The sequence below is a fragment of the Dryobates pubescens genome, chromosome 2 (genome assembly GCF_014839835.1).
Source record: "Dryobates pubescens isolate bDryPub1 chromosome 2, bDryPub1.pri, whole genome shotgun sequence".
NCBI classification, from domain to species: domain Eukaryota; kingdom Metazoa; phylum Chordata; class Aves; order Piciformes; family Picidae; genus Dryobates; species Dryobates pubescens.
This window is the reverse complement of record NC_071613.1, coordinates 38,683,540-38,706,083: the sequence shown is the minus strand read 5'-3', so window position 1 is coordinate 38,706,083 and position 22,544 is coordinate 38,683,540. Positions and strand designations below refer to the sequence as shown.

Below are 22,544 nucleotides of genomic sequence, written 5' to 3'. Positions count from 1 at the left end.
TCAGTCCCCCTGGCAGAAGGGCAGGGCAGAGACCTTCCCACTCCCAGCTCCTGTTTCTGACTGTCAAAATTTCACCTTGCTCAAATCCCTTCATCTCCTGCAGCCTCATTACTTACCCTTTAACAAAGACAGCAGCCATCCTCCGTCTCTGAGGAGGGGGCTTTGGCTACGCCTATCCCTGGGAGGCAGAGCTGCTAGAGAAGTGGCTACTGAAGTGTTTCCATGCCCTGCTCATTCTGAATGGGAACCAGCATGCTCCACCCATTCCTGAGGCTGTGTATCCCTCCCCTCAGGGGTGAGGTGCCCAGGGCAGGGACACACAGACACCACGCTTGGGCAGTCCCATCCGGCCACCTTCCCCAGCCAGCAGCTTGGCCCTTTGGGGCTCTCCTTGCCCAAGACAGTGCAGTCCTGGTCCCACCAGCACCCCCAACAGTTTGGAGGATAACCTGCCTCTACACGGCCAGTCCCTCTGGTGTGGGGAACGCAGTCCGAGGGTCACATGGGATGGTACACACAGCAGGATTTCATCCCTTCCCCTACACCCCGTGGCTGCTGCAGCACCCACTGCCTCCCTGCAAGGATGCTCCTGGGGACGGCCGGAGGCAGATGGACCCTAACTCTGCACCCTGATGTGAAGGGCAGCGTCACCGAGTGACAGTGCCGGGGCTGACCTGTGCCTGCTGCCCCGGGTCCTGCTCCATCCCTGGGAGTCAGGACTGGCCAGGCCAGCTGCGTGGCCGTGTGGTTGGCTCCTGAGTCATGGCGAGCAAACTCGGGCAGGTCGCAGGGTGTGAGGAAGCAGGAGGGCAGCAGTGCTGGGGGCTCTGGTACCACTGGGCTGGGGCAGCTTGGCGCTGTGACTAAGGCTGCCACAAAAGACAGGGTTGCCCTGACCCCACGCCCAGCCCTGACTCATGCAGCTGTTGCTCTGGTCCCGTGAGTGCTGCTAGGCAGGGGACTGAGGAGAGCTGGCTGCAGGACAGTGAAGGCTGGGTGTTTGGCTGGCTGCACGGACTCCTGGTGGAATTTTCCTTCCTTCTCCTCCTCCAATATAGCTTCTGTGCTTCAATGCAGACTGAAAGCCACACAGCAGCTAACCCTAACCCTCAACCCTTAATTCTAACTATAACAATAATCCTAAACCTAACCCAAGATAGTAATTCTAACCCTAAATCCTAACACTAAACCTAAATCCTAACCATAAACCTAACCTAATCCTAATGGTCTAACCCTAATGGCCTAACCCTAACTCTGATCCTAATGGTCTAAACCCTAACCCTAACAGTTACCATAACACTAACCCTAATGGCCTTACCCTAACTGTAAACCTGAACCTAGCCCTAACACTAGCCTTAACTCTAATGGCCTGTCCCTAACCCTAAACCTAAGCCTAACTGGAAAGGCATAACACTAACTGTAACTCAAATAGCCAAACCCTAACCTTAACTCTAATCCTAGTGACTAACACTAACCCTAAACATAACAGCCTAACCTTAACCTTAACCCTAATGGCCTAACACTAAGCCTAGTGCTAACCTTAACCCTAATGAAATAACCCTAGCCCCTAACACAACCCCAAATGTGCCTCACTGCAGACTGCAAGCCACAGAGCACCTAACCCTAAACCCTAAACATCAACCTAACCCTAATACTAGCCCTAACCCCTAACCCAAACATGAACCCTAACCATAATCCTAAACCTAATTGTAACCCTAAACCCTAACCCTAACCCAAACCATAACCCTGGTGCCTGCCTACACCATCCCTGATCAGAGGGGCCTGAATATGTCTCACAGGACCCAGTTCACTGGACCACAACAGATGGCTAATCTTCTTCTTAAGGGCTTTGCTAGCGGGATGCAGAAGAAAGGCTGCAGCAAAGGGCTCACCTGACCTTTTTTTCAGCCCAGGACCTTGCTGGGACATGAGGAAACAGGTGTCCCCCTCCACCTGCCCTGACTGAGCACTGAGGCAGTGAGACACAGCAGCTGGCCTCTTCCCCAAGTCAGCAGGAGCATGCAAGGGAGATACCTGCTCTTAGAAACAATTATGTCATTAAGGGTCGGAGGAGGATGAAAGCGTTTGCCCTCTGATCTGCCTCAGCATTTATTTGTGTGCAGGCTCCAAACACAAAAATGGGACCCTCAGGAGTTGCTTTCTGGTGGCAAGGGCCCCTGATCTCGCTCAGGAAACTCTCAAAAGGAGCCCCTAGAGCATCCTCTGGTGGATCCAGGCCAAGTGCACCACACGACCGAGTGTAACCTCCTGGGTGGCCTGAGAAAGCAAGGGATGGTGAGGCTCTGCTGGGAACACCCAAGTCAGGATGCTGCCTGGAAGAGAAGCCTGCTTCTCTGCCTGCTCCCTGCCTGCCAAGGGAGGGGGCAGCCAGCCTGAACCAAGGTTCAAAGGGAAAATGGAGCACGGAAGCCAGTCGTGGAAGCAGGTGAGGAAGGTGGGAGCAATGGTTCCTACACTGGGGTCCAGTGAGTGTCACCCTCACAAGTTACCTGGTGTACCTGGTGTGCTCTTCCAAACCCTGACACAGCATCTCCCATCAGCCAAAGTCTGCAGCAAGGGGACAGACCCCCTGTGCTTCTTTTAGTGTCAGGGTGGCTGATGGGGGGGCAGCCCTGAAAGCACTACCAACCTCCTGTGGAACACCCAATATTACCTGCTGGGTGCCAGGGTGATCCAGGGCAGCAGCTATGGAGGAAGTGGGATGGGTGCTGAGGCACTGCTGTGTGAGGGACCTCTCTGTGTGTTCAGGGCATTGTCCAAGGGACAGAAGGCTCTGTGACTCCCCTCCTGCCAAGGTGTGTGGGCAGGGAAGCTGGATGGTAGATGGTGGCCCTGTGCCAGTTCTCCCACCTTCCCAGAGGCTGAGCCCACTTGGGAGTGAAGCCTGGGGCAGGACAATAGCCAGCACCCCATGACTGCAAATGGGACCTCAGTGGGGATACCCTCCTCTACACCCAGAGTCCCCAGGGGGCACAGCACAGCCTTTGGGCCCAGCTCCAGATTGCAACTCATTTCCCAAAGGAAACACATTTTCCTCCCCGGTGCAAACAGGAGCCGACACGCAAGCAGGCCTGGCAGACCTCGCCAGCACTGCTGTGTCGGAGCAGAGACGTGGTGCCCGCCTCGGGGGAGAGAGCTTTGCCAGCTGCTGCCTGGCTGTTTATGGCACGAACACCAGCATGGCACGGGCTGTGGTATCTGGGGACACTGGGGAACTGCACAGACACTTCCTGCTGCCCCCAAGGCCATCAGCGCCCAAGAGGAGTACCTGTAGCCTGAGGGGCACCCAAACTCAGGGGACACCAAGAATCCCTGTAATGGGGAAGGGGCTGAATTGAGGCAGACTGTTCATCAAGAGCCTGGTGACCCTGGCCTTTACCAGGGACACCCTCCCATTCCAAAGGAAACAGCAGGAGGACACAAGAAAGGCCACCGTACAGCTCCTAGATGGGAGACCCCTTGCCCAGCAGGATCCTGTGAAGCTAAGTGTTGCTGGAGTGTTAGGATGATGGTGACAAAGAGGGGGGTACAATCTTGATGCCCAGCTGGGGAGGGGCCATGGGGAAAATGAGGCAGGGAGGGCTTGGCAGCCCCTTCGAGGGAAGCCAGATCCCCTTCTGCAGCTCTTCCAAAGGCATCAGACCTGCAGTGTTGCTTCCTTGGCACTGAGCTGAGGGAGCCAAAAATGGGGCTAGGATCTCCATGGGATGTACATGGTCACACTGTGCTTGCACACAGAGTCACAGCCCCAGCATGTGCCACTCATGCTCACATCGCCATGCACAGAGACAGGCACCCATGTGCCTTGCACTAGCAGGGACACTTTTCTGCACACCCACAGCTTGTGCCATGCACCTCCAGCCTCTATGTTCATACCCTGACACCTCTGTGTACCCTCAGAGTGCCAGGGACACCCCACACCATGAGCACACTCATCCTCACGCCTCATACACCCCATGCTATGCACACCCCTCTCCTTTCATGCACTCACTCCACGCTCTCTGCCATGTTCACCCACTCTGCATGTACCCCACACCACGCACACACTCTCCATAACCCATGCACACTGCCTGGCAGCATGCACACTCACCTCACATCCTGCACATCCACCCCACAGCATAGCCCCAACCACTCTCACTTGCCACTGCCTACACTGCACATACTTGCCCTACACCCCATGCACACTCACCTCACACCCAGGGCACACTCGCAGCAGCGCATGGCCACTCCCACGCTCCTGTGCTCACCTTCACCACTCATACTTTCTACAGATCCATGGACACTCACTCTGCTATGCATGCTCACCCTGTGTTACGCACCCTCACTCCATGGACACTTAACCACACCATGCGTGCTCACCCAAGCCATGCACAATCGTCCCACGCCCCGTGCACTCACCTGTGCTTGGAGCATGCTTGTGCTGTACACATTCCCCCCACACCTTGTGTATACTTACCCCCTGCTACTCACACTCACCTCATACTCTATTAAATGGACTCCTCTGGCCTGTCCAAATTCACCCTGTGTGAAGAGGACCCTACTCCTGCACCCTCAGCGCACTCACTCATGCTGTGCATCCTCCCTGGAGTGTCCAACACCACCCACACTCTGCACACTTGCCACTAGGACACATGCGCTCACCTCACCACACTGAGTCCTCACACCACACGTGCTTCCCCACACCATGCACACTTACCCTGCTCTCTGGGCACGTTTCCGTACACTGTGCACCACTCCCCCACCCTGTGCCCATTCCCTCTATTCCCTGTGCACACTCCCCGTGCTGTCCCTATTTCCCGAAGCCGAGCCGGTTCCCCCGCTACCCCCTCTACTAGCCGTGCCCACCCTCCCACTCCCCATGCCCACTGTCCCCCTACCCCCTCTACTCCCCGTGCCCACTCCTCACTCCATGCCCGCTCTTCACGCCGTGCGTCCTCCGCCTACTCTCCGTGCACAGCCCACGACGCTCACACCCCAGTCCCCTCGCCCACTTCCCCGCCGGCGGTACCCGCTCCCCCCGACAGGCGCTCGCCCCCCCCGCCGCCCGCTCCCTCCCCGGCAGGCTGCGTGCGACACGCCGGGCTCCCCGCCCCGCTGCCACCCTTCTGCCCCGTCCTTCCCCCGCGGGCTCCTGTCTGGACGTGTCGGGACTCGGGCTCCGGGCGCTGAGTAATGCTCAGCGCAGCGCGATCCCAGGCAGAGCCGCCGCCGCCGCCGCTCTGCGCCCAGCGCTCCCGGGGCGCTCCGGCCGCGACCCTGCCCGTTGCGCCGGCGGCCCTGCGACACCAGAGGCGGGGGGCGGCGGGGGGCCGCGGCTCCCCATGTGCCTGCGGGCCCCGCGGGAGCCGCAGCGCCGCTCGCCCGGCGAGCCCTGCCCACGCCCGCCGCGGCCCCGGAGCCCCGGGGCGCCCTGGGGAGCGGAGGGGGAGTGCGCCCCAGGGGTCGAGAGCCTCTCCGGCCCCCCGGTGCGCCCCGCCATGGCGGGTTGAGCCGGGGGGCTGAGCGCAGCGAGGCGGTGGCGGGCAGGGCGGGGGGCGCGCAGCCTTTGCCGGGCTCGGCGGGCGCCGGGGCGGCGGGAGGCGGGGGGGGCATCCCGGGAGGATGGCAGAGCCGCCCCGGCGAGCCGAGCCCCGGCGCGCAGGGAGCCAGTGAGAGGGAGGAGAGGGGAAAACACAAACAAGCAAACAACCCACAACAAACAAAGCGGGCAGAGAGCAGCGCCGATCCCCGCCGCCCCTGCCCCAAAGGCGCCCGCCCGCCCGCAGCCCGCACAGCCGCTGCCCCAGCGAAGATGCGCCCGGCCCTGGCCCACGGATTCTGCTCGCTGCTGCTCAGCCTCTGGGTACCCAGGTAGGAGCTGCGCCCCCAGCCCCGCCGCCGAGCGCCCCGGTCCCGCGGGGAGGGAGCCGGGAATTCGCCGCGCCCAGCCCCGCACCAGGGGCGGGCTGCCCGGGGGTGGGGGGTCTCGTCGCCCCGTCTCGGCCCCGCACGGTTGCAGCCCCCCCCCCCCCCCCCGCAGCCCCGTTCCCGCTCAGGGCGCTGTCAGGGCGGCTGCACAGAGCCTGCCCACTCTGCCCCCCGTCCCGGCGGTATGCGCGGGTTTCCTCCTCTCCCGAAGGCTGTACCCCGGCCGGAGCCGCCCCAGCGCCCGCCCTGCCTGCCTCAGTTTCCCCGCTCTCCCCGGGTGGAGAAGCCTCGCAGCCGGGTGTCCCCGCGGAGGCCGGGGGATTGCCAGTGGGGATGCCACTGCCGTGAGGGACGGTGCCTACGGGATGAGGGCATTTGGGCCCCGCGCACCGGGACGAGCGATACACTTGCGTCCCTTGCCCGGCTCTGCCGATCCTAAAGCGAGGGAGGGTAAGAGGGGGGTCGCTTGCCTTCTAGGAAACGGCCTCCTAACACTCACCACCCCTGTCCGCCTCCATCTCCCCCGGGTGGCTAGCAGCTCCCCTCTGGCCGCTCCCAAACTTGTGTGCTGCAGACAACCAGGGGTTAACCCTGGTACTGGTGTGAGTTGGGGGTGGGGGTCCCCCGCCCTTCCCCCTCCCTCCAACCCCTTTAAATATAATTTGTTAACGTTGGGACTTGTATTAATTAAAGCAGCAGCCGCTGCAGCCTGTGACCTGGGGGCTTGTCACCGTGAAATCAAGTTTAAATCCAGATTTCAAGGGGGAAGAGAGCTGAGGGGAGCTCTGCGTCCTCCTAGGGAGGGTGACAGTGACAGCTCCTTGCGGATCCTTGGTTCCCCTGAGCCCTGGGTGGAGCAAGAGGCAGGACCTGCCCTCTGCTCTCGGGGCCTCAGAGAAGGGCTCTTGCCTCGGTTTCCCTGTTGTACAATGGGGAGAAGGACACCCCCCACTCCTCCCCCAGTCTGGGATGCCGTGGGAGAAGGTGCTAGGTGTTGCGACTGGCTCAGGATGGGCAGGTGACAGGGTCCTTGTGCTTAGGGCAGGAGCTGCTGGCTTAGAGGTGGTGGTATTTGCGGACCTGCTCTTTATCTCCCGTCAGCTAGGGCTTGCTTTGAGCATGTGGATGAGTGCAGGAGCCAGGCGGGGGATGTCCTCTCCTGTGTAGGGGCTTTCGAAGGATGCACTCTCTTCATTCTCCTCTCTCCCTCCACCTGGAGTCTCTCTGTTGGAGTCGCTGTGGATTTGCTCTGGGGTGGACACACACATCACCCATGGGAGTGGTGGGGTGGGTATAAAAACCCTTGGGAAGATGGAGAAAGCAGTGGCCTAACCCTGACAGTTCCACCTCCCCTCTGAGCAAGCTGTAATTCAGCAGAGACCTCGGGGGCTGATCCCTTCCTCTAGAGCTGGACAAATGCTGAGATAGGGAAGTCTGTCCCTGACCCTCAAGAGCTGCGTCTATCCATGAGCCTTGTGTGATTTGGGGGAGCAGAGGGAGAGTATCTCTTCTTCTCAAGACCTGCCTGTGCCATAAGGCAGCTACAGTCCTTCCTTCAGCATCCTCCTCCAAGTCTCATGTCTGTAATCAAGGTTCAAAGGGCTATAAGCTCCTTGCTCCTCCCAAGGACCCAGATCTTGGCTCTCCCAGGGAAGAGGGAGCCCTGCCTGGAAAGAGCTCTTGGCAGAGACTGAGCTGTCTTGAGTAAGGAGCAGAGTGGTGCTGAGCTTTTGAAGGATTCTACTTCGAGATGCAGGATGCTGCTGGGCATTCTGCTGCCTGCTACTAGCTTTGTAGGTCCTCTGTTTGGACTCTATAGATCCCAGGGTCCTTCAAACCATTCCCTGGAGCTGGGCAAACATTTTCTCCCCTTCCATCCTTCTCTCAGCATCTGTCTGCCCTGTGTACCACTGTCTTAGCTCCAGGCACCTCTCTCTCAACATGCTTTGTCCATCTCCCTGGACACTGTATACCTCCCTGTTTCCCCAGGAAGCCTCTCTACTTGTGTAAGTACTTGCACCCCTGCCACAAACCATGTGCCTCCCCTTGCACCCATCCATCCACTGCCCTCTGTGTTTCTGTGGTGACAGGCCTGAGGTCTAGTAGAGCTGGGATATGATGGTGACTTCGGGATTGTTGTCAGAGCTTGAGGATGTTCAGCAGGGTCCTTGTCTCTGAATTTCCCAGTTGAGCTGGTAGAAAAAGGCTAATCCCTCTGGTTACCTCCCTTGTGAGGACCAATAGTGCCAGGGCAATATGGGAGGTGTGAGGAGGGGATTAGTCAACAGCAGGGATGGAACCAGACCTGGGATGGGTTTCCTGCCCTGGGGTGTCCAGATTCTCCAAAGGGAGAATCCATGCTCTCTAGGGCAGACAAGCTGAGGCAGTCTGTGCCTGGCAGTCTGCACTGTGTGACCAGGGCAGGAGATCCATGGGGCAGCACACAGAGAGGGTACAGTCATTGGAGATGCTGGGCTCCATAGGCAGGAGGGCTAAATTTGGTTGCCACTGGGCACAGGCTGCCAGGGAGTCCAGGCTGTGCCAACATGACCGGAGATGATTGCAGCCCCAGTGTTGCTGGGACATCATTGCCTGGCTGAGCTGCCATTGTGCCATGGGGTTTCCCAGCCTTCTCTACAGAGAGCAGGCACAGTATGGGTTGAGGAACATCTTCCCTCCCTCGCTTGCCCCCCTCCAGCTTTTTGCTTTTCCCAAAGGGGAAGCAAGCATTTGGCACATTGCTTGCTCCGAGCTCATAGGTCTCCCTTTCCCTCTCAGCTCCTGCTCCAATGAGATCCTGGGCCTGAAGCTACCCTCAGAGCCGGTGCTGAATGCCAACACAGTGTGCCTGACCTTGCCGGGGCTGACACGGCGGCAGCTGGAGGTGTGCGTGCGCCACCCTGATGTCACCGCCTCGGCCATCCAGGGCATCCAGATCGCCATTCACGAGTGCCAGCACCAGTTCCGGGACCAGCGCTGGAACTGCTCCAGCCTCGAAACCAAGAACAAGATCCCCTATGAGAGCATCATCTTCAGCAGAGGTAAGGGCTGGACAGTGTGTCTCCTCTTCCTCTGCCTATCCCCTGCTCTCAGGAGCCCTGATGGACTCCCCCTATGTCCCTGTACACCTCTCCTCTGGCTCAGGGGACAGGGTAAGCTCTTCAGTATCCTCAGGGATGAAGACAGACAGAGCCTGAGAAAGCTTAGGGTCTGCCAGACCAGCCACCACTGCACTATGGCAATGCTCTTCTCCATACACCTTTGTACCTACACTGGCCCTTGTCCTTAGCTGCTCCTTCCTGTCCAGACCCAGCTGCTCTCAAGGCTTCTTCCAGGCTCCATTGCTTTCTGGCATCTTTTCCCCATGTGGTGTAGACTGGTGTTTGGAGTGGTGCCATGGGTGTGCAGCACAGTTTGTTGGTGGATGCTGTGCTCTGGGATTTGGTTTGGTAGGTGCAGTGAGCATCATGGCTCCTTCCACCTCTGAGGATGGAGTTTCAGTGCATTACAGTGAGCAGAAACACTCCTATCTAATGGAATGTAATTCTGTGAACCCATCGTCCTGGTGTCTTGCCTTGGCTTTGCAGTTCAGAGATGAGGACTCTCTGTTTTGTGTGACCCCAGAATACGGTGACACAGGGAAACAGGCTGTTCTGGCAACTCACCTTTCCACAGAATCCCCACCTGCACTGTTGAGAGAGGTCTCCCAGACCCCACAGGCTGCCAAACCCTGGTGCCAGGGTCTCCTCATCTCCCTCACAGGCATGGCTGACTGCCTGTATCAGAGCCTTGCTGGTTGATACTTTTTCTCTCAGGAGTGCACTCTGAGAGGGGCTGTCTTGTACTGTGCAGATTGGGGTTGTGACCTGATGTAACCTTCTGTGGGACTTGAATGTATCTTCTCACCTAAGTACCCTTCTTGAAGCATGGGCCTTAACACATTTCAAAGTGCCCACTGCACAAAGGGCAGGAGAGGACAATGTGCCAATGCCAGGCAGGCAGGATGCTGAGGGCAGGCAAGGTGCCCAGCAAACATATCACTCCTCCAGCTCCTGAGGAAGCTGAAAACTATTAAAGATGCAGCTCTCCTACTCTGTTTGGGACCCTCCTATCTTTATGCCCAGCAAAGAGTTGCCTCCTTTCCCCCTTCCCCAAACATCCTTCCACATCTTCTCTCCTGGGACTGTGAGATGAGTCTCAGAGGAGAGGTTGGCAGCTTGAGGCATGCATGCCTCTGAGGAGATGTGGTGGCAGGTACCCCCAGGCAGCTGTGAGGACGTGGCTGGAGAGGAGAGCACAGAAGTGTTTCGGTGCCAGGATTTCCCATGTGTCCAGGTCAGATGGACAAAGCTTCACTGGAGGGGATGCTACCCTGGAGCATGTGTGGCTTCAGGGCTGCAGTCCTGCTGCTGAGCAGGGATGGCCTCTCAGCGCACTGGTGCCTAGAGAAGGGCAGACTCTCTTCCCTCCATGAGCAGCGCCCAGGTTAGGGCCTGGCAGGGAGGGTGTGGACTGTCAGTCTTGATAAGCATCGAGGTATTTCCAGGTCCTCTGAGGAATGTGGTTCACTTCTAGTCTCCTCGGGCGTCAGGAGACACTGACTTGCTGGCTCAAGTTGCTTACACATCCAAATGAGCTTCCCTGCTCTGTGTCCCACCAAATTGGGTGAGAAGCTTCACCTGCAGAGAGCATTGATCTTCTGCATCCCTACCTCAGCCCACCAGGTCTGGTGGTGGCTGGTGACTTGCAGCTCACTTGTGTCTCAGGTAGCACTGCATCCTTTGCTGCTGTCAGGGTTGTGACTGATTGGTGCAACAGCTCTCACAGCCCGTGAACTCTTACCCCAGTCCTGAGCTCTTGGGTATGGCTCAGCCCAGGCTCCCAGGACTGGTGGGATCCCATTCCCTGGGATGGACACCCAGCAGTAAGCACTGAGGAAGGATAGAAGTAGGCTGGTGTAGCAGAACACACTGGCACTCCTGGTTTGGCAGCAGAGGTGCAGGATGAGCTCTGAGCACCCAGGCCATCCCATGCAGTTGCTTGGAACTGTTCTGGTGTGAAGCAAGTCTTGAGGCTGGTACCCTGGCCCAGTTCCAGCCCACTTGTGTCCCTCAATAACAGAGCTGGAGCTCTGAGTTCCATTTTGCAGCTGTTAAGGACACAGCTGCCAGAACAGGGATGCTGGGTGCATCTCCCGAGCCTGGAGCCAGAGGAGAGGCAAGCGGTGGAAGCGAGAGTTGCAGGGTCTGTGCCGCAGGCACTAATGAATCTGACCTCTGGGGACCGGGTCTCTGCTCTGCACCCTGCCTCCTCCTTGCCGTGCCTGGGAATGCAACGTGCTTGTAGGATCATTGTTTGTAACCCGAAGTGACAGACCCCTTTAATCTTTCATTCCTTTTCCCACTTCTTTTGCCATCAGTTCAGCCATGCGTGACTCTCACTTTAAATTATTTGTAGCTGGCTTCTCCCTCCTGCTCTCCCTCTTGGCTCCTCTCCCTTACCTCTGCCCCGGCCTCCTGCATCCCTTCCATCTTCCCCATCATGGGCATAAGCTGCATGGGGCTCAGCACTGGTGCCTGTCCCACACTCTGCCCAGCATCCAGGCACTCGGTGGAGCCAGGAGGGTCATCCTCTGGGGACAGAGCAGAGGACAGTAGCAAATGAATGCCTGTCTCACCATGCTGCTACTCTGATCCCAGATGTTTGAGTGCAAGCCCTGGGGAGCCAGGAAAGAGCACAGAGGCTAAAAATCAGGTGTAACTGGGAGTCTGGGGTGGCTTCTTGTCAGCATGGCTGGGGACAGGGATGCTAACAGCATCCTGGGCAGAAGACAGACCTGTCAGAGGTGGTAGGGAGATGCAGAGGGTGCTGGGCACAGTGGCTATGAGGCACCACGACAGGTTTGTGGATAGAAAGCTGAGGGGGTGCCCAGGGGTTTACCATCCATGCTCTCACAGAGTCCCTGGGGTTTTTTGAGACACTTCCATGGACTGTGAGTTTTCAGGTTTGGTCTTTTGATGCTGCACCCTTGGGGTGTCCTTTATACCTCTCATTTAGCCCCCACTGCCATTGGCATCCCCTCGCCTTCCTCGATCCCTGTGCCCTTCCTGTGCATCCAGGCTCAGCATTGCAAATCTGCATCCTGTCTTCCCTGGCTGCTCAGCTGGTTGCCTACATTCTCGCCACCCTCCTGCTCATTCCCTGGCACTGTCACTCCTGACACCACCCTCCAGTCCTGCCCCTGATCCCATCTGTCTCTGCAGTACCCTCCTCGCACTCTATGTGCTGGTCTGGCCAGCAGTGACATCCTCTCCTGTCTCCAGGGGCAGACATGGTAGGATGGAGCAGTGAGGTGGGGGCAAGAGGCTACATCTGTATCAATGATGGAGACAGATCCCTTGCTCCTGCTTCAAATGTGAGCAGCACAGTCATGTCCACCTCACTGGAGAGGGTGGCCTGTTGTCCCCATTGTGACATCCCCCTACAGCATCTGCAGGCTGACAGGCACTGTGTGGCGTGGCTGGGCTGAACCTTGTCTGGGTGCTCTTCAAAAACAAAGCTGAGGATGGTGGTGGGTCACTGAACCCTTGTACTTGTCTGATACACATGTGCTGCAGTGGGGCTGGGACTGTTCAGCTGCTAGGCAGGGGCTCTCAGAGGTATGCTAAGGGATCCCTCTTCCCTGAGCATTCCCCTCTGCTCTTCCCAGCTCTATCCATATGGAGCTCTGGAAGAAATGGGACCTTCACAGAAGAGCTGGATGTCCTTTAAGCCCCTGAGGGTGTACAGCTGGAGGGAACATGGCCCTGGAGTGCAGTATACCTCAGTTCCTTCCACAGCCTTTGGAAGGACAAATGATAACTACATGCCCTGTGCCCTCCTTAGAAGGTCTCTCTGGTGCCAAGTGGCCAGACCTTGATTTCTTACAGCAACATGCAAGGAACTTCCTGCAAAGCTTGAAACACCAGGTGCTAGGGCCCATCCAGCTGCAAACCAGAGCTTGGGGAGGCTTTGCTGTGTGCTGAGGGAGGCAGGTGTTGTTATGACTGCCCAAGGAGATGCTGCCAAGCTCAGGACCCCAGTGCCCGGCTTTTCAGACCTCAACACCTGGTCTGGCACAGCTGCAGCTGGGCTGCTGGCAGGGTTTTCAGTACTCCTAGGCAAGCCAAATGCTTGACCCCACTGGCCTCAAAATGCATGTGGGGGCTTTGGATGCTTGGCTTCATCCCTGGGGGTGCCCCCATCTCTTGGACATGCCTCCGTCCCCTGGACCTTTCCCAGCCGATGGGTGCAAGTGAGACTCTAGTTCCAAGGCAGCATCCCTAGAGTTGTGGGGCTGAGCCCAGCTCCCTGTGGCCCACGGAGCAGTGAGGGCTAATGGCTCAGAACGCCGTGGGCGGACAGGGAGTGAGTGCTGCAGGCTGTCCCTGGCAAGCTCATGGAAGTGCAGGGAGGCAAGTTGGGATCTGCAGGGAGGCATTTAGCGCTGGCACTGGGCCAGACCCTGGCAGGTTCACCTGCAGTTTAATTATGGAGAGGGGAGGGAGCGGGGCTGGGGGAGAGGCAGCATGTTGGGACTGGCCATCTCTGCAGGCCTCGCAGGAGGTGGTGGGAGAAGTTCTCTTCCACCTTGCCAGCCAGTGGGGCAATGTGCCCACGGCATCTGGAAGCTGTCCTCCACTGCTGGGAAGTACTGCCCATAGATGGGGCAGCTGAGCATCCCTAGGGTATGCCAGGGTGTGTCCTGACCAGACTGTTTCTCTGATATCTCATTGCCACCCAGGTGCTGCAGTGGGGCTGCCACTGCCTGGGTGCAATGTTGAGCTGTGGGAGGAAGGCCATGACTCCAGCTCTCTCTGGTCTCCAGATCATGCAGCCTACAGCTATGCCTGAGCCAGCCCCATTGCTTTTATCCCACATCCGCATGAGCAATAGAGAAACCACAACATCCATGGCAGAGCCAGTGACAGCTGGGGCCTGCTAAATGCCCCCCATCTTGTAGGTACATCTTGACAGGGAAAACTTTCTCCTGCTAAGAAAGCCACTTTGGCATCTGACCTGGGGCCAAGATTTCAGATGCATCCTCCTTGCCTAACATGGTCCTTTACGAACACAGCCAGCTGGATGCCAGCGGTGATGTCAGGGTGGTGTCCTCCATTCCCTCTTCCCTGCAGGATGCAATACTTCTCACACCTCCCACAGCTACAATCTCTTTTGTGGTCTCTGGAGGGATCTGGTGACTCAAACATCATTGCTGAGGTCTTAGATGGCTGGAGATACCCCTGAAGGGTTTGGGGCCAGCTGCTGCATGCCACACTCAGGACTCCCACCTTGACGAAGCCCACGAGGCTGGTGGTTGTCATCTGCAGCCACATTGCTCAGTGCTTTGCTGCATTACTCTGGGCTTTGGCATGGCTGGGATAGAGTGAGATGGGTGAGAAAACTCCCAGAGTACTAGAATGTTAAGTTCTGTGGACCAGCCTCATCCAATCACTGCATGGCTGGAGAGCAGCAGAGGAAGGAGGAGGGCTGGGGCTTGACTCCAAGGGTTTCCCAGGTGTGGAAGGCAGCAAACATACCTGGCCTCTTTACCTATAAGGAGATGGGCTTGCTAGACAGCATGGGTGGGTTAGAGCTACTCTCTGGGCTCCAGGAGGGAATTTTATGGTAATGCTACATGGAAAAATCATTCACTAGGTTGGGAAAAGAGAAAGAGGCCAATGGAAGGGCAGGGGCAAGACAAGAGTGTTCCACAGGTTGAGGGTTTGATGCCACTGCCCCCAAGCAATTGGCTGCATGATGAGCTGGGGAGTCAGTGACAAGTCCCTGCTCTTGGGCTGTGCCCAGATTTGGCTCATGAAGGGCTGGAGCTGCCACAGAGAACTGATACGAAGAGGATTTGGGGATCCTTGAGACTTTCCTATGCCCGTTCTCCATCCTGCATCACTCACCTGGGGACTGAAGTTCCCCCAGTTTTGGGCTGTCCTGCTCTAGCAGCGATGTGGGTGTGTTGCAGGTGCTGCCTGCCAGCGCACTCCCTGAGGAGACTGTGCCACGTATGCTCCAGCAGCCCCATTACCTGCCTGCTGAAAAATGTTGTTCGACTTGTGCATGGAAAGATGCAGGCTGAGAGCAAGCTTGTCCCACACCGAGGGGAAGCTGGGAGAGGCTCCCGCTGGCTTTTAAGCAGTGCCTCGTTAATTTTTTAAATGCACCAGTGTCAAATTAACACACAAAAGAGCAGCATGACTTTAAATGCAGGTTGCTGAGCTGCGCTTCATTTTCCTTTAATAAGATCATAGCATTGGCTCAGCAGGCGGCAGCGAACCACCGAGGAGACATCTGTGATGGGCAGCATCACCAGTTCCTGGTGACAGCGGTGGGGAGTGGTTGTGCTCTCACCTCTTATGACTTTGCGGCACAGGCAGGGAGCTGGCAAAGCCCCTGCCTGGGGTCTGCGCTTTGGGGGGGCTCATTCAAGCCCTCCCATTTGATGGCATGGATCTGCTGGAACAAACACCCTTAAAACTTCTCATCTGCTCAGCTGAGGCAAAGTCTGGGCTGATCAAGCTGCTCTTGTCCAGTGGAAGGAGAGATGCTGGTGAACTCCAGCTATTTGTTTATTCACGTGTGAAGCCACAGCACAAAGTCTGGCTCTTCCTCCTTCCCTTCCTCATGCTGGGGCTGGTCACTGTGTGGTGAAGCAAAGGGCACTACAGGCTCCCTGCTTGACCCAGAACCCCAAATAAAAGTATTACTTTGCATTTAAAATAAAATAGAAGTTCCCAGGTAGGGGAGGCTCTTTACCCGGTTGCAAAGAAGCCCAGCAGCCTTTGGGCAGCCCCCACTCACAGCCTCATTGAGCCCCTGCTGCGGGACCCATCCCTGTCCCCACCCCGCCCCATCTCCAGCTAATGACACTTGCGGACGTCCTCACTCCCTGGTGTTTAATGACAACCAGCTGCTGGCCCTGGCAGTACACAGTGCGGTCACAGCATGCTCTAACTAGGGATGTTTGATTTTTCCAGTGCAGTGTCACATTTGGAGCTTCTTGTGGGAGCTGGTGGGGCTCGGGGAGGGCTGGGACATTGGCAGATGGATGGGGCTGGACAGGCAGTGCTGCCTGCTCCTGTTGCTGCCTGCTCCTGTACGCTATGGGTAAGCAGAAATGGCTGGTTCCTCAACAGAAGTACTTCTCAGATGGTGTTATATTCAGTATAGCAGGAAGCTCTAAGTGAAGGAGGGAGACTGCTTTCCCATCAGAGCCATAATGCTGATGCCAGAGCAATGCCATGTTGCCATCTCCCAGAGCAACATGAGACCAGGGTGATGGTGGCAGCTGGGGTCCTGGGCTTCAGGGCAGCAGTGTGTTCTTGTGGGAATGGGACTGGAGAGCACTGAGTGAGGATTCCCTCATGGTCCAGGCGGGAGCCTGTGCATTAGGACAAGGCAAGGCACAAACTCAACCTCCCACTCCATACACCCAGGTGTGATGCTGGGCTCATCCAGCTCCCTGCAAGGGTCCCAGTGCCCGGCCTGAGCCCTGCTCTCTCCTTCCTTGCAGGCTTTCGGGAGAGCGCCTTTGCGTACGCCATCGCGGCGGCCGGCGTGGTGCACGCCGTCTCCAACGCCTGCGCCCTTGGCAAGCTGCAGGCCTGCGGCTGCGACCAGAAGCGCCGTGGTGACGAGGAGGCCTTCCGGCGCAAGCTGCATCGTCTGCAGCTGGAGGCTATGAACCATGGCAAGGGCATGGTGCACGGCGTGCACATGGAGCACATGCCGACAGAGACCCCCGGCCTCCAGGACTCCTGGGAATGGGGAGGGTGCAGCCCCGATGTGGACTATGGGGAGAAGTTTTCCAAGGATTTCCTTGATTCCCGGGAAACCTACAGGGACATCCACTCCCGGATGAGGCTGCACAACAACCGTGTGGGACGGCAGGTGAGAGGCATGCTGGGCAGAGGGTGTGGGGTGGTGGGGGCAGGGATAGGATCCCTGGGACATGTGGGCCTGTGAGGGGCTCATGCTGCCTGTGGTGGGACATGTGTGTGAGGTTGGGATTGCTCTCAAGGCCCACCCTCTCCCCAGCTTTTCCTGGAGCAAAGGCAGTGGCACAGCCCTGCTCCTGAGCATCTCTTTTAGAAGGGCATCTCCAAGTATTGCTGCTGCTCTTCTTCCCCTGGCCACTTCCCAAGGCCACTGTCACCTGCCTGGGCTGCTGTGGTGCTGCAGGGGTGCCACAGCAATGTATCCAGCTCCTACTAGGGACTGAGTTAACTGGCGTCAGGCATTTTCAGTGGGAAAGAGCTACAGACAGGGAGGACAGAGTCAATAACATCGTGGGACACAGTGTGGGCTCCGCAGCACTCAGCCTTGACTCTTCTTCCAGAGAAGGAGTTGGTGCCCTGAGGATGCAGATGTGGGTGAACCAGCCAGTGGGCTTCTGTGGCAGCATCCCGTGGTGCTGCAGACCACAGCCCACAACCTTGTCCCCCAGTTCTGAGGGGGTACTGGAGCCTGTCCAGGCAAGCAGGGCAGCCTCCCCTCCATTCTCTTGATGTCAGCTCTTGTTAAAGGTGCCAATTAGTAGCTCACTCTGTCTGGAGGCTCACATTTAAAAGCAGCCTGATGTTGGAGACCATCAGCATGAAGGCAGGAGGGGCTAGGACAGCTTCAGCACTTCACTGCCACTCCATCCCATGAATCCAGTGGGACATTTGTCCTCAAGCCCCCAGCCACACACTGCCAAGGCAGCACAGGGGTGTGTGTGGTGGCTGTGGGAATCAGTAATTCAAGATCAGAATTCCACAGGGAGTGCTTCCTGGGATGGCTCAGATATTTGGATGTTCCTCTTAGTTTATGCATGTTTAAAGGCAGATATGAGATGGCAATGCTGAAGAGCAGGACCTTGATGTGTGCCCTTCTGTGGTGCTGGAGCTGAGCTTTACTGCCCCCCAAAACCATCCTAGTTTGGCCAAGCTGTAAACACCTGGAGCAACCCAGAGTGGCTTTGCTTGCACGTGGTGGAGGCTCACCCAATGTCAGACAGTGCAATCTTCCTCAGGCTGCTCTGCCCTGAGCCAGGCAAGACCCTCATCCCAGTTCTGTCTGAAGGGCTCATCATAGCTTGTCTTCAGCTCTGTGTTCCTCAAACCACTGAGTCCCTTGGCAGTGCTCAGAAATTTGGGGGTTATATTGCTCATTTCCTACAGGAAGCCTCAAAGCCCCCTGCGGAAGGGGGGGAAGGTGAAAGAGGAATATCTGCTTAAGGAGAATGTCACCATGTGGTGCCTGTGGGATCCAGCAACAGCTAAAATGCATGGGGTGTTATTGTCCCCAAGGGCAGGCAGGCACAGGACTGGCAATGTCAGCTCTTGGCGGCTTCAGAGACAAAAGCTTGACTGACGGAAGAAGCCTGGGAGCTGAGAAGGACAGAAGGATAAACGAGCAGGTGGTACCAGTGCTGGTGGGGAAGCAATGGCTGAACAGGCTCTCCAGCTCAGGGACCCTGCTGAAGTGAGGATGTGGGAACATGTGTGGGTCAAGCTGTGATGGTTGTGGGTGCCATACATTGGAGAAAGGAGACGATGCTGTGCCTGTTTTGTGCCTGTTGGTGCCATGCTTTTTGCTGGAGCTGGGCCTGGCCATCTCACTGCCTGGGGATGGGTTTTCCAGCTCTCCACCTGCTCTTCTAGCAAGGCCTTGAGCTACACACCTGCCCAATTCCTCCTCGCTCTTAGGATTGTCTTTCTGATGTAATAAGGAGCAATCTGTTGGGATTTCCAAGGAAAGAAGTGGTTGTACTGGATGCAGCTGCTCTGTGTTCCTCCCTTCCAAGATGCAAGGCTTGAACCCCTTGAGCAGAGTGGTGATGTGGATGGCCCTGCCATGTGCCATCCCTCTGCATGCAGAGAGCAGCTGCAGCACTCAGGGCTCTCCAGCATCTGTCTGATGCTGAGCATCCTCTCCATAGTGCCTGTGTGTCCCCAGAGTGTTCTGCACGTGGGTAAGCCTGGCTCCCTGCTCAGGGCCTGCAGTGCTAACAATGAGGTGGCAATCCCACCAGTGGCCACATCCAGTGGGCACAGAGCGTGGGTTTCTGTAGTGTAGTGGTTATCACGTTCGCCTGACACGCGGAAGGTCCCTGGTTCGAAACCAGGCAGAAACACGCAGGTTTTTTCCCTCTTGCAGCTGCAGAGGGTGTGCAGCATCCTCCAATGGTGGCAGAACCTTGGGCTTGAGTTGCATGTGTCCTGCATCCCTAGGAGAGAGCAAGTTCCCCAAGCAAGGGAGCAGCAGGAATAAGTAAGAAGCTTTGTAGATCTTCCTAAACCACCACCAGAGCAGTGAGCAGGAGAGGATGAAAGGCAGCCAAGAACTACCCATTACCCTCACAACAAAGGCCTACTATCAAGCTCTTATGAGCTTGTCTGGGAGGAGCTGGGAATGTGCAAAAGAAAGCACCAGCGAGTCCAGGCATGTGCTGAACCTGGGTGTCTGTGAGACAGGGAAGGACCTGGCCAGGTAGGGGTGCATGGAAGAGATCTCATGACAAAGCATGGGGCTGAGGCTCAGCTGGGTATTTCTTGGGGCTCCTTGCTCTGGCAGGGTCCTCTCCCCACTGAGCCTCCTCCATGCAGGGAGGAAAACATGCCATCCTGGGGCAGGGATGGATGGACGGATGGATGCTACAAGCCTGGGGCTCAGGATGCTCAATGGTGATGGCTTGGGTGGTGGAGATGGCACACATACATGCTGCCTTCTCCAGCTCTTAGTGTCACCAGCCATAGCCTAAACAAGCTCCTGTCCAGCTGCCAGGCCACTGTCCTCTCCATCTGGGTGGTGACCATCCCAGCTGCAGCCCTATATGCAGATTTTCCCAGGTGCAGCCAAAGGAACAGGGAGGGCATATGGGAAAGGTCCTGATCCCAATGTGTTCCCGTGGATGGTGTAAGGATGGTGGCAAGCAGCTGGTGTTCCCAGCCGGCACACCCAGGGTGGCTGAGAGGCTGGGCAGCTCATTACCTCTGAGATGGAGGCTGTTCCCGTCAGGAGACGGGACTCTCAGCAGGATGAAAGCCAAACTCCAGCCCAGCCCAGACCTCTCCACTGTGTGCCCCGAGCTCCAGGCATGTTTCCCTGACCTGCCTTCATTACCATAACTGCATAGCAACAGGGTGATTTACTCAAAAACAAGAAAACAAGAAGTAAAAACTACCCAATCCTACCAAAATTAGGCACTCCTTGCCCTCATGGAAGGGACAGGAGCAGGCAGAGCGTGTCATGTATGAAGCAGGTGGCCAGGCAGGGCTGTCATCATGGGACAGGACCTTGTGCAGGTCTGCATGTTGCCTGGGCTCACTATAAGCCCTGGAGCATGGCCTGGATGGGAGATCAGCCTGCAGTCTTTGCAAGCCCCCAGCCCAGCTCTTGGCTGGGCTTAGGTGTCCCAATGGGCACTTACTGGAGCCTGTGGGAGCCCATGGCCCATCAGGGAATCCCTGTTGGGACAGAGCAGAGGATGGGATAAATGGCCTTTTTCCAGGATATGAGGCCACTTGATGACCCTGGAGATTGCTGGGCATGAGCTGCTTCTCTTGGTATGGCAACGGCAGCATCCCTTGCAGGGAGAGAGGACATAGGGGTACCCCAATATACAGCTTAGGGCCTCAAAAGAGTTGTCCCAGGAGCCCAAGGTCCTCCTTGCCCCAGCACTTACCTCTGGCTCTACATGAACCACACTCCCTGGCCAGCCCAAACCACAGCCACAGCTCAGACCATGCACTGTGGCTCTTGTGGAAGGTAGACAGGTGGAGGCTTCACTGTGGCCTCGCAAAACTACAAGTCAGGGCTGTGCTCATCCTGATCCCTGCTTGAAATTCAAATGGTGGTGGGAGGCAGTGCCTCACCCCCCACCCCAGAGCTGCACCAGGGCTTCTGTGAAAAAGCAGGCAAGAGCTGAAAGTGGAGTTGCTCCGAGGACTCCCAGAGCTGGGACTTTACAGGAGGGGAAAGCATCACTCCCACCTGCTCTGCTTGCAGTGCTCCTGCACGGAGGGGTTCCAACAGGGCTGCAAAGATGTGGCCATGCTGGCTTTAACTGGGCTCTGTGGTCAGGTTGATGCTGCTGGAGCCAAGTAGCAGTGGAAGGTGAGATCCAGGCTCCTCCTTCCTGTGGTAAGGTAGCTCACCCTCTTCTTTAGGTGCTGATCCCTTGCTAGAGTATAAAAACCAGTTGGTACTGCCAGGATGGGAAAGGACAGGGTGTGGGACATGGGTGACACTGAGAACAGCAACAAGCTTTACAGCTCTAGGGCTTTGATGGCTGCTCATGCCAGCCCTTGTTGTTCATACTGTGCCAACACACGGGGAGCTCCGTGGTGACTTCTCTGGCCCCGCAAAATGATTTCCTCCGTGCTAAGCCTCTGTCTTTCCCTCCCTGCCCAGGTGGTAATGGACAACATGAGGAGGAAGTGCAAATGCCACGGTACCTCAGGGAGCTGCCAGCTGAAGACGTGTTGGCAGGTGACGCCTGAGTTTCGCCTGGTGGGGTCCCTGCTCAAGGACCGCTTCTACGGGGCCACTCTCATCCGGCCCCACAACCGCAACGCCGGGCAGCTGGAGCCGGGCCACGCTCGGCATCGCCGCCGGGCTGGCATCAGCGAGCTGGTTTACTTTGAGAAGTCACCTGACTTCTGCGAGCGAGAACCGGCCCTGGACTCCTTGGGCACCCAAGGGCGCCTGTGCAACAAGACCAGCCCGGGCATGGACAATTGCGAGAGCCTCTGCTGTGGCCGCGGGCACAACATCCTGCGTCAGACACGCAGCGAGCGCTGCAACTGCAAGTTCCACTGGTGCTGCTTTGTGGCCTGTGAGGAGTGCCGCATCACCGAGTGGGTCAGCGTCTGCAAGTAGCTGGGCAGGGACGGCTGCCCGCCCCGGGGTGCCACGGACACACATGCCTGCCCGTACGGGGGGAGGGAGACAGGGATCGGCACGGAGGGGGAGATGGAGCCGTGGCACTGGCTTCCCTCTGCTCCGAGGGGAGCAAAAGAGGAGATACTTGGCACCCTCTGAAATCAGCACTTTGTTGTCACCTGGGGAGGGTAGGGCTACCCGCTGCCTGCTGCCCGCCTGGCCCTACACGAGAGCACCAAGGCTCCCGGCCCCGGGGAGCGCATGGCCATGCTGTACAGACCGCCAACACCAGCACTACTTGGGGGGGCGGAGGGTGGGCACAGGGTGAGGGAGTGCCCGCTGGCACCCAGTGGGACAGCATGGGGTGGGGTGGGGGACAGCAGGGCATCAGGAGCCCACGGTGGGAGGGAAGGGTGGGGACATGCACTGGCACGGTGCACAGGTTCCTCTGGCCATGTGTGAGGCTGTGCTCTGAGTGGGATGGGGATGGAGCATCCCATGGGATGGACGGGGGGCACAGCTCCCTGCACTGGGGCTCACCTGTGCCACCGCAGAGCTTGGGCTGTAGCATTGTGGCTGGAGGGGAGGGTGCCTGGGGGTGTGCTGCGTGTGCCTGTGTTATTGTATGGTAAGTTATTTTCTGATTGTGAATAAAAGTGGATTGGAGACAGCACAGGGTATTTCAGGTTCAGCATCCT

General features: G+C 57.5%; 1 protein-coding gene and 1 non-coding gene across 2 annotated transcripts; both read left to right on the top strand.

The window, feature by feature from the left end:
• Positions 1-5,621: 5,621 nt before the first annotated feature.
• Positions 5,622-22,181, top strand: WNT10A (Wnt family member 10A). The gene is made up of 4 exons (XM_054168679.1): positions 5,622-5,871; positions 8,707-8,969; positions 16,493-16,869; positions 21,376-22,181. Exons 1-4 carry the CDS (start codon positions 5,813-5,815, stop codon positions 21,841-21,843), a joined length of 1,167 nt encoding a protein of 388 aa, XP_054024654.1. The 5' UTR covers positions 5,622-5,812; the 3' UTR covers positions 21,844-22,181.
• TRNAV-GAC (transfer RNA valine (anticodon GAC)) lies at positions 19,024-19,096 on the top strand. Its single transcript has one exon. It is a non-coding gene; the product is annotated as a tRNA-Val (tRNA).
• Positions 22,182-22,544: the final 363 nt, after the last annotated feature.